Source organism: Strix uralensis, chromosome 2 (assembly GCF_047716275.1).
Source record: "Strix uralensis isolate ZFMK-TIS-50842 chromosome 2, bStrUra1, whole genome shotgun sequence".
Taxonomy (NCBI): Eukaryota; Metazoa; Chordata; class Aves; order Strigiformes; family Strigidae; genus Strix; species Strix uralensis.
Window position 1 is genome coordinate 4,862,622 of NC_133973.1, and position 11,639 is coordinate 4,874,260.

Genomic DNA, 11,639 nt, shown 5'->3' on the forward strand with positions numbered 1-11,639 from the left:
AGACCTCATCACCCTCTACAACTCCCTGAAAGGAGGGTGCAGAGAGGGGGGATGAGTCTCCTGAACCAAGGAAAAAGCGATAGGACAAGAGGGAATGGCCTCAAGCTGTGCCAGGGCAGGGTTAGACTGGCTCTTAGGAAGTATTTCTTTGCAGAAGGGGTTGTTGGGCGTTGGAATGGGCTGCCCAGGGCAGGGGGGGAGTCCCCATCCCTGGAGGGGTTGAAGAGTCGGGTTGACCCAGCGCTGAGGGATCTGGTGGAGTTGAGAACGGTCAGTGTGAGGTTAATGGTTGGACTGGAGGATCTTCCAACCTAGATGATTCTGTGATTCTGTTTGTATTTTCAGAAACAGCAGGAGGACATGACAAAAGTCTAGGGTATTTCCCCAAAAGCTTTGAATCCTTATGCAGGACTCGTGCCTTTACGGATGGCTTCTCTGTTGTTTGAGCTGGTGGGCAGTTTGTTGGAGAGCAGAGGGGGGTTATGTGTCCTTAATTCTGTGCTGTCTCCTCTAGCATCCCCTTACATACCCCACTAGTAATGTTTCAGGTTGTTGCATAATTCAGGTTGGTGAATTAGGGGTCCTGAAGTCTCGTGATCAGAGAAGGGGCAGAAGCCTTCTGAGTAGCTGCCACTAGAGAAGCCACACTGCTGGCAGCGGGGCCCATGGGAGAGCATGTTGGTCCTACCTTCCTGCCCTTTTCCACCACCTGAACTGCCCGAAGAGGCTGTTTATGGCTGATTCTGTCCTCCCACGGGGTTGCTGCTCCTCAGACTAAAAGGCAAGTCCCCAAATATGGAACACCCAAAGGTCACTCCCGTGGAGGTGGCTTTCACAGGTAACACTCCAAGAACGCCACCCTGGGCCCTCAGTTGCCATGCAGCCACTCAGCCCAGTCAGGCATACGATGTGCTCTTTGGCGGCCTCCCTAAAGGTTTTGCATAGTTAGGGCTGTATTTTTATCTGCACTGGGCATCCCTAATTTTAGCGAGCTGTAAGCCAAAGCGCAGCCTCCCTCCCCAGCCGTGCGTTAACCGGGGCTGATCCCCGTGCCACTGAGCACCCATGGGTGCCGGGGCCACCTGCCACTGCTCCTGGCCAGTCCTCGCTGGCATCGCATCACAGATGTTTTGCCAACTCAGCTGGGCAGCTTGCACGCCGAGGACAGCCCGTGCGTGCGTGCATGCATGTGCTGACCCAGGTTGTGGGGTCTGGGATGGTGCCCGGGGGCCACCCTGCTAATCTCCCCTTCGACAAAACAGAGACCAGAGGCGCAATCTGGAGGCTGTCCTTCACAAAAGTGAGGCCATCGCTGCCTTGTTGTCTTTTTGGCTGCAGAGAGGCTGCTTTGAAACTGAAGGCTGGATGCTGCCGTGAAGCCCATGCACTGCACAAGCTGGCTCCTTTCAGTAGGTTCTGGAGGAGGGAAGCATGCTTGATATTCAGCCTGTTCACCTCCGCAGACCATTGCCCATGTCATTCCTACGCCTCCAGCTCCCAGGACAAGCCACATTTCTCGAGTTTCTGACCAAGTGGGTGTGAGTGAGTGCCTCTGAAACCCCGGAGAGTCCAGGATGTTGCAGGCAAGAGCTGGGAGATCCCACCCTGCATCCATGAGAAGGGTAAGTGAGGGTGGGCCATGGGGGAAGCGAGGAGTCCTTGAGACAAGAAAGGCCTTTTACCCAAGGAGTGAGCAGAGAGAAATAACTGAGGAAAGCTTTAAAAATACACAGCCCCCTTTGCGCAGGGTTCAAGGTGTCACAGATCCACTAGCTGACAGCAGTCCGTCTCCTGCCAGGGCCAGACAGGGTTCCCAGAAAAAGGACATATCATGTACGGCAGCTGGCCTTCACCAAAGCTATGCCAGAGAGGAATGAGCACCATCAGCACTGCTTAGGAGGGAGTGCTGGCCGTCCCGGGGCACTGGGGCGGGGAGGGGCGAACGCCTGCTCTGTGGCCCCCCCCAGGAATCGAGTTCTTTGCCATCGCTGCTCGTTCTATTTCCTCGGGCAAGGTTTTGTCTCATGTATGTAGGCAAATCCCAATGTGCAAAAGAAAATAAAAAAGGAGAACTTGGACCTTGCTAAGTCACTTCTTTCCTAGGCTGTGGATTCCTTGCCTGGGTGCCTGTTATTTAGGGACAGAGGCTGCAAAAGGACATCTTTGGTCATCAAACCCGGGCCCATGTCATTCAATCTCTGTCACAACCTTGTCAATGTCCATTTAAAACTCATTGGGCTGTTCTCCCCTTGACGTCTTCCTCCTCTGGTGATTAGGGACTTCCTAGTTTCCAGACTGGGTTTATTCATAACCCATTTGTCCTTAGGCTTTATGCTTAAATAGCTCTCCTCCCTCTTGGGTGTTTAAAGAGAATTATCGTATCCCCTTTCCATTCTCCCCACAAAAGAAGCTCAGGAATGAAGGAAGAGCAGTCACAGGCTTTGATTAGTTTGCTTTTAGATGAAGGGCACTGGCAGACCAAGCTCTGAAGTAAGGTCACGGTAGGCGAGCATGGTGAGGTCCACCATACCCTGTCTGCCTCACAGAGCAACAGCTGCCCCAGCCCACTGGCAGGCTCCTGAGAAATGTCAAGGTATGGGGCGGAGAACGTGACATGATAACTATAAACACCTCACGTGTCCACTGAGTAGGCGAGTGTGAGCTCAATCTAGTCCTTTTGAGGCCACCCACTCAGGATGGGGCAAAGGCACCTCATTATACAAGAGTGAGACTCTGCCTCCCGGGAACCAGCGCAGCAGGAAGGCACTGGGAACCCTTGCTGGCACTTTTTTGGGAAGCTGACTAGCATGGCAGGATGGCCAAGACCTAAGAGAATGGGCTTTTCAATGTTTTTCCCTAACTGCATTTCCAAAAGGAAGAGTGACACAGGAGTCTCTGTGATGCTTAAGGTCTTGCATGGCACCTACAGAGGTTGTCGGCAACAGCTGGACAGTGAGAAGACCTCCTCACTTCAGGGCCAAGAAAGCCTGCAAAGCCTAAGCAGACTTGGCCTTGCACTGTGTCAGCAAGCGAACCCAAGCTCACAGGAGTCTACCATGTCTCCAGGTGACATCTGCATAAAAGTTGGGTCTCTGGATGAAACCAGCTTGATTTTCTTTAGATCCTGGGATTACAGCTAGTCTCTGCTCTGAGAACTGCTGTCAGTACACCTCTCTCCGGTCATACTTCAGCAGCTGAGAAAGTTGCCTTTCAAGGAGCAGTATGGCATTGAAAGCAAGATCTTATGCTAGATGCTGCTCATGCAGCCAGTCTAAACTCACTGCTGGGAACTGACAGAGGGATTTCAGAGAAAGAAACTGGGCGATAACAGGCAAATCAGCCTTGGAAATTGTTTCTGCCACTGTTATACAGAAAGACAAAATCACACACCCATCCCTGGATGTCGATGTGCCCATTTGCGAAACGGGGAGCTCTCTGTAACTTGTTTTTGTGACTGGCATGTCAGTGAGTGACATCCTCCTAGGTGCTACCGCTAAAAATCAGTGCTCTGCTGGCTGTTGATGAATTGAGACCTACTTACATGGTCTCAAAGGGCAAAGTAATCAGTGCACAGTTTTTTCTTTTCTTTCCCTTCCTTCCTTATTTTTGCATTAACTTATCCGTAGTGGAAGCCACTGCTTTAGTAGCCATGGAAACCAAACCTCTTCTTTTCTTACAGGTATGTACAAGGCACTTGCACTGTAGGCTTCTGCACATACCTATCCAGCCAGGTGTGCCTTGTCTCTCACCTTGAGGACTTGTTCTGTAGGGACCCAGAGACCCAACAGTTTCTGTGACACTCAGTGAACATGTCTTGTATAACGTGTCTACCCAGCCTGGGAAACTGTGTTGAGACCCTGTCTCATGAACATGTCCATTTTCAAAGAAAAAGACTGAAATCTGAGTCTGTGAAATGAAGAGAGAAGAGTGCTTAAAGGAAGGGCTTGGTTTTATATTTATACTCTACTTAGAGATGGGGGTAAACTAGAATCTCATATCCTGGTTCTTATGAATTTCTGGGTTAAACTACACAGACATGAACTTGTAAACCTTTTTTCTGTGTTGCATCAGAAGCAGAGAAGGACTTCTTGCTATATATTACATGGCTCTGAACTCTCATGGGAACCATCTGCTCTGAAGAGATTTCAAGACCATGTAGGTGGAACTGCCCCCAAATCAGCTGATCCTGCACCAGTTTTTCCATCCTGTGCTGGAAGCTGCAGTAGTTTTAACACTTGAAAATAAATCCTTGCACTGAAGTGAACTGGAGGTAGACCTTACACCCAGTTTAACCCTCGCCTTTTACTGGTTTCAAAATCTCTTTCCCTCTCACACCACAGGTAGCTACTGACTGTGGTTGGGCACTGGGAGGATCTCATGCAATGTGGACATAACGGGGTTGACATAGGGTTGACATAGCGCTGAGGGATCTGGTGGAGTTGAGAAAGGTCAGTGTGGGGTTAATGGTTGTACTGGATGATCTTCAAGGTCTTTTCCAACCGAGATGATTCTGTGATTCTGTAATCTCGTGGACTCATATTCCCAGGTTTGTAGGAGAAATTTTCCCTTATGTTAATTGGGCAATTAGGTTAAGGAGTTTCACTTTGTTCTGCCATTTATTGCTAGAGGCCAGGCTGATCCTAGACCTCATCTGGAAAGGGGAGTACCATGTCCCTTTTCTTTTACCTCTAATCAGACTGGTTTGTGCTAGGGCAGTTCTCCACGAATTTTCAGCCCAGAGACACTGCAGCATTGAAGGGCCTAAAATATCTGGGCTTGATGAACCTCTTTTTGTTAAGGATATTACACATGCACACCACTAAGAATGACAGGGGAGCCAGACTGAGTGAGTTTCAGCAGAGGAGATGGTAATGGAGACGATGGTTTGCATTGCAGGCAGCCTGCTATGGTAGTGAGACAACCTCAGCTGCTGGAGAGAGCTTCTCAAGTGCAAAAGGAAAGCCCCTAACCCCATTGCTCATTATTCTTGCTACATGATTCCTAGAGACAAGGGCTGGCCCACTGGAAACTATCCCAGTATTTAGGAGATTGAGAGATGAGAGGGAGAGGGAAGAAGGTCTGAGAAGTGGTGGTATAAGACAGGAAAAAAAATGGTACAGGAGTTACAGAGGAGAAGAAAAGCAGAACAGATATTTCTCAGCTTCACTGCTTTGGTCTTTTCCTCTTTTGCTCCTTCTTCATTAAAGCTGAGACCTTTTAGGGCAACTAGGTTTTTTTCTTACTTGTCTGTTAAATACTTATTGTGAAGCCTTGTGCCTGGCTGTTTCATCTGTTTCTTCACTGTGCTCAACTCACAGGGCATGCAGGGCTTGCAGGGCTCTTGTAAACATCGCCACAGAGTAGGAGCAGTTACTGATAGCTCCAGGACTGCTGGGTTCAACCTCTGCATTGCCCCGTACAGAGGCTTTTCCCCACTCAAGCTGCAGGTGCTTTTCAGTAGTCAGTGGTGCAGAGCAGAGTCATAGGAGAAAGGCAAGCAAAGGTCAAGAGCCAGAGCTGTGAAATAGCCTGTGCTCACACTGTCTTTGCCCTGGGTTGTCTTATAACAATACTTCTCCAATCCTTTTCCACCCTAGTGAGAAAACAGTAGGCAGCTGCATCTCCAATCCTTGCTTTGACTATTTTCCTGACAGACTAACCCAACAGCCCCAGCTTTCCCATCCTGACCACTGCCATCCTTGGAGCGATTGCCATGCACAAAGGATGGCCCAAAGAACCTGCTGTTGCTCCCAGAGGAGTTGTCCCCACACCTTGTCCTCCCCAGGTAGCACCCAGCAGTGTAGGTGGCAGGAGCTGTCAGGGCTGCTCCATGACGGTCTTCACCTTCATTCCCTTTCTAAACTGGAAAGGGACCCTGGGCTGTGTGGCAATCTGGTGACAGTTCCCAGCACGCCTGGATGCAGGGAGATGAAGACCCCATGTGCTGTCCCACTGTAATATCAGCGTAACTATGGCATCCCTTGTCTGGTGATAGCTGGTGTGCTTTGACAGCGCCAGTCAGTCCTGCACACTGGGCTTTTGTCCTGAGAAGGAAATTTTTCCTATTATATCTTTCTCCTCAGGCTGCTGTTTGTAGTTATGGTTTGGTAAAGTCCTTAAATATGTGCTTAACTTTACTCATGTGCCGTCAGGTTTGCAGCTTGATTTCCTAAGGATATGAGATCTGTGTGATTCTCTTCTCTCTCCCCCCAGGTCTGTTTGTTAGCTGCTTCCCCTAATAATTTTCCTAGCTATTGGCCAAATTTTCCAGAGGCAGGGCTGTTAGCATAATAAAGTTAATGTAAGTTTTACGAAGAGCAAGGACTTGGAAGGGAAGAGCAAGGACTGAAGTGCCCTGAAAGAAGAAAATGTTGCCATGTGAGCTCAATGGACAATTTATTTCTGGGTCACAGGAGAGTTTGTCTACACTCATCTTGCCCTTTCTGGGTGCTTTGTAGCTGTGGATTTTTTCATGTGCTGAAGCCTAAACTGTTGGCTGGATCTGGAGTCAAGAAGGAACTGGTTTGTACTGCTGGGATTTTTGCTTGCTTCAGCAACATGCCACCCTATCTTCTATACTACCTGGGCATATCTCTGAGTTTCTCCTGGTAAATTTGCAGAAACCTGGGCACTGGATCGCTCCTGTTCTTTTCTTGGTGTCTAAGATACTTTTCTAGGTCTTCGGAATTATACATTTCTTATAAGGTACATGTGGAAGAAACAGGAAGGGTGGATTCTTTGGGGGTTTTCTGGACTTAACATCCATCAAGTCCATTCCCTCCCATGTGCACACACTCATGTTCATCAGGCAGTAGGACGTAACAACCCTTAACCACCCAGCTCAGACCTTTGCTTAGCTCCACACCTGCCTCTGTTTTGGATGAAGGCTCCCTATTATTCCTAATGATGGAGACCAGTGCTATTATACGGCTAAGGACATGTTTTCCAGGCTGTGGAAGCAGCACATCTTGTGATTCAGCAGGTGAATTCTCAGGACAGTAAGATGGAAAAACATGAGGTGCTCCAGAAAAGCATCCTACCACAGGCAGCACCCTATGCCAGGAACCCCCCCGGCTGGCTGGCAGGGAATAGCGAGGACTGGAGTGTTTGCCTCTTGGATACCTTATTTCAGGCGTAAAGGACCTTCAGCACTCAGAGCCCTGAACCTTCTACTGAAATTAGATACATGAAGCTTTCCTGAGTGAACTTTTCCCAGGTTTGGCTGGAAGGAGAGGCTCTGTCACTGCTCCTGTGCTTACCCAGCAGCTCACTACTCCGAGTACTTGCTCAAATTACAAGAGAGCTGGGTTCAGCTGCTGACTGCCTCCAGGGAGACTGATCCCAGGCTGTTCATCTCCTGGGTGAATGGTTACACACCTCAGCCGTGGAGCCACTGCAGACATTTCTTTCCTTCTCCCTGACCTGGTGAACACATGGTGAAGTCCCACAGCTGGATGAGCTCTGGCAGGGGATAGTAAGAGTGACCCCCACAGCACAACACATTATGGTTTGAGGTGAGGGAGGTAAATGCTGTCACAAGAGGGAGCAGATTACAACCTGTCTTGCCCACTCCTTTTATGAGTGCTGCCATGGTTGAGTTAGTATAGAAACTGGGAGTACCTTGCTGGGCTGTGTCCTACGCAGGATAAGAGACATCCTGTCTCCTCTGTTGCCTTCTAAGACCCTCTCCCTGTCTGATTCCCTCAGGTGACAGAGGCAAAGGAGCGCTCAGTCTGCAGATTGCTCTTGTGCTTGGGCTGTCAGATTGCTGCTGCTGCAGTTCCCAGTCCAGGGCGGGGACTGTGAAACTTCAAGACATGCACTGAATCAGCATTGCAAGTGCTCAGGAAATTTTGAGGTCAAAGCCACAAGTGCTGGTTGCTGCGTGGCATGGTTAGTCGGTAGCTGAGCATTAGCAGACTGGAACACTACAATTATGTAAAGTCTGCTGCAGATCTAATCCTCAATCTCTTGCCCAAGGTCACACAAGAAGTCCATGGCAGAGAGGCAATTGGAAACCAAATCACCAGAGTCCTAAGCTAATGTTCTCACTGCTGAATCAAACACTGAAAAATAAAAGCTTTAAGCCAGACTCTGTTGGAGCCATTGCACCCTTGATACAGCTGATTGTTAACATGGGTATAGATGTCATGGGGACTAAAACTGATAGTACACATCAGATACGTGCTTCTGTCAGATTTCTATAAATACATATTTAGCAACCACTTGCCATCTATTGAGTATGAAATAGCTATCCTATTAAATAACGGTGCAATTATACTACCAACCATCAACATTTCAACTGGAGTTCCAGCGTTATTTTTTCTTTTCTTTACTGCTCACCTGGAGCATGCAACTGTTTCCAGACAGGTGAGTAAAATCTGGTTAGCTTTTGAATTTTTCTTGCTGTCAGGCTTGCTGAGGACATCAGTAGACTTTGAACTTGACATTGGACTTTTTCATGTCCTAACCCTCAGCAAATGTATTTTCTAATTCGCATTTGCTATACTCCTAGGGGTGCAATGCATTTTCTCTCTGGACGTGATAAATAGAGTTTATGTGTTTCTTCTGCAATTCTTACTTTCTTTCCAAATGTGTCTTTTAGTTCAGAGGCCATATTTCTAAGCCCCTGGTAGGAAATAAGCACCTAACAATCCAGGCTTGCAGCTCTATGATTCCCAAGATTACAGCTACACTACAAGAAAGAATGCTATGAATCTACTTTGCAATTTTTACCATGATTTATTTCACTGAGGATTAATTAATCATTCTTTCACCGAAGAATTAACAACACTTTTTTTTCCAGCGCAGAAGTGAATGGTTGCATTAATAAGCGCCTACAGACTGATTCCAAGCAGGCAACCAAGTGTCAGAAAAACAAAAAGGGATTTAATGCTGCACCAGTGGGGAGCTTTTGAGATGGGGAGCTAGGACACCCGTTTACAGCACAGTTTGGTGAGGCTTCTTGGCTGATTACTCCTAGTGGGACAGAAAATGGGACTGAATCCAGAATACCAGGAGGATACTGGCTTGCACAGAATGAGACAGGATCTAAAAATTTCAAGCTACGGACTCAGGTCTGTGCTGACATTTGGGAACAAGCTGAGCCGAGTTCACGTTGCTGAGGTTTGCAAGGTTACTTGTTATTGCCTGGGTTTCTGACGCACAATCCAGAAAGACTATTTCCCAGCAAACAACTCAGAAGAACACAAAAGAGGCTTTTTCCTGGGCTTCGCAAAACTCAGGATTAACTCAGATGCAAGTAAACAAACCTAAACTTTTGGATGCTCAACCCTCCCCTGCACAAGACCCTTTGACTGTCCTGTCCTGTGGCTCCTCTCCACGGTTCCAAACAATGCTGTGGTATTGACCCCAGGAGGGACATGCAGTGATGCTTACCTCCAGGACCATCTCTGTCATCTGGAACTGCTTCTGGGACACCTTGTCAGAGCTCACGGGCTCGTGGAAGAGCAGGCAGAGCATGTCATACTTCTTCAGGGCCTGCTTGTAGTTCTTCTCGTTCAGGTCGATCACTCGGTCTTTTCCATCATAAGTGGGGAAGTTCAGTCCCTCTTCTGCCTTGCAGCAGAAAAACAGGTAAAAACCTGCCAGGATCCAGCAAGTCGCCTTCATAGGGAAGCCCTTGGAGTGCAGCGGAGGACGGGTAAACGTCTTCCTCCTTCTTAATTTGGGAAGAGGGGGAGACCAAAGGCTCCAGGTGAAGTTCGAACCAAGTTTCTCTTTCTTCTGCCTTCCTAGTGATCAGCCCAAACGCTGCAAGGCTTGTGGGGAGCAGCAAACTTTGCTGTCCTGGGCTCACAACAAAGAGACAGACAGGAGAAGCTGTCAGGCCAAGCCCTGGATACCTTACATAGCTGTGTCCAGCTCCCGTGTCATTAGGAACTCCATTTTTAGGAAGCAGTTGTTTCAGGCTAAAAATAAACCCTGCAATGAATAAAAAGGACAGATATGACACCATTGAGGGACTTGCTGGCACTCTGCATCATCTGAGAGAGAGCGAGTGAGCAAGAGGGAGGGAGTGGAAGATGTCAATGCTGGGAATATGCAGGGAGGGTTTGCAAAGGGACAGACTTCACTTTTATAAAGAACCAAGGCACAGCCTGCCCTACTAGGGCTTAACAAAAATAGAAGGTATTTACTGCATTTTCTAATAAGGGTATCTCTCTTTGTAACCCCTTGGGCATCACAGTGATTAGGCTTTGGATAACAGATCTGAGGTTAAAGAGTTTCAGAGACTCATCTGCATTCTTAGAGAAAAAGTCCTGTTTCCTCAGCAGCAAAGGAGGTGAGTACTCGTGGGAATCCCTCCTCCTCCTCCTGCCTGGGGCATCGGCCAGAGCCGGCTGACATTCAAGCTCTTTTCTGAAGCACCTTCTCTGCTTGTGGGGTACCAAGAGAATTGCTGGCTCTTGCACCTGTAATCCCAAAGCAGAGGGCAGTTTACGTTGCAACCTCCCATGCCCACAGCAGTTACCGAGCCCCATACATTGCTGGGAAGTGGTTAAAACCTTACCACACTAGGGGGAATGAAGGGCTGGAGGCACGTGCCCAGGCTGGTGTCTTGGGGCAGCTCTCCTCAAGATGATGGACAGATGCCACCATTGCTGCTGGCCTCCCAGCCGAGGGGACCTGCCTGCTGGCCCTGAGCGGGGTTTTTCACACAACCCTGTTGCATTTCCCAGCAAGCAGTCCTGCATATTCCTTCCTCTTCATTTCCCAGGAACGCTTGACCGGTTCCCCTTCCCCAAGAGCTCAGCGCCAGCTGACGCTTTGCTGTGTTGCCTGAGAACGGTGCGGTGGCACAGTCTTTCACCTCTTCCCCTCCCCTGACCAGGGTGTCACAGCTGCCCCATGGCTGGCAGCAGCAGGCAGGTGGAGGCAGGCCAGCTGGCTGCAAGCCAGCGCCATGGCCAGCATAGATCTGCTGGAGAAGACATGCTGAGGGGCTGGCAGAGGAGGGTTTTGGGGGGGGCATGGGTCTCCCCCCACCGCCAAAGTAATGTGCAGACACGTGGCCTTATCAGGCCTCCTTCTTGCATGTTGTTCCATCACAGCCTTGCTCCATCCACACCGGGGAAGAGATGATGTCCCTTTTTTGTGCATGCAACTCTGTCCCCAACCAGCTGTTCCCATTGTATGGCTGGGATATTTCAATGTTTGGGGCAAAAGATGAGCATTAATTCACAATTATACCCATCTCCTGGGTGACTTAAGAGCACGCGTCCCCCTCAGCTTCCACTTCCAACCTGAACAGCCCATGACATACTGACTGAAACTCTGTGGGTAACTGTTTCTGAGGCCACCTTATTTCCAAAGCCTCCTCTTAGTTTCTGGCCATGCTTTTTCAGAAATTCAACATTTGCCTGCAACTTCATGTCCTAATGACAAAATCTGAGGAATCTGTATAGAAGCCAGAGCAAGACAGCCTCAGAAACTCACTCCCTACTGAGGCACCCTTCAGGGTGGTCATTTCTAGAGGGAGATATGACAAACCTGATTGCTCTTAGTAGGAGATGCCAGACTTGTGTCACTGTGGGTAACAATGGATGGTGGTTAGGCTTTTGCTGAATGTTGAGGCTGTAAAAAGCACAGCCAAGCTTGTGGGATGACCAGGAATA

At 48.8% G+C, this 11,639-nt stretch overlaps 1 protein-coding gene across 1 annotated transcript in view; it reads right to left on the reverse strand.

Annotated features, from left to right (window-relative positions):
• Window positions 1-10,046, reverse strand: part of CASQ2 (calsequestrin 2) — a 35,442-nt gene extending 25,396 nt beyond the window's left edge. Inside the window, exon 1 of the mRNA XM_074853222.1 lies at window positions 9,400-10,046. Coding sequence (XP_074709323.1) covers window positions 9,400-9,633 — 234 coding nt within the window. The 5' untranslated portion in view covers window positions 9,634-10,046. The remainder of the gene's footprint in view (window positions 1-9,399) is intronic.
• Window positions 10,047-11,639: the final 1,593 nt, after the last annotated feature.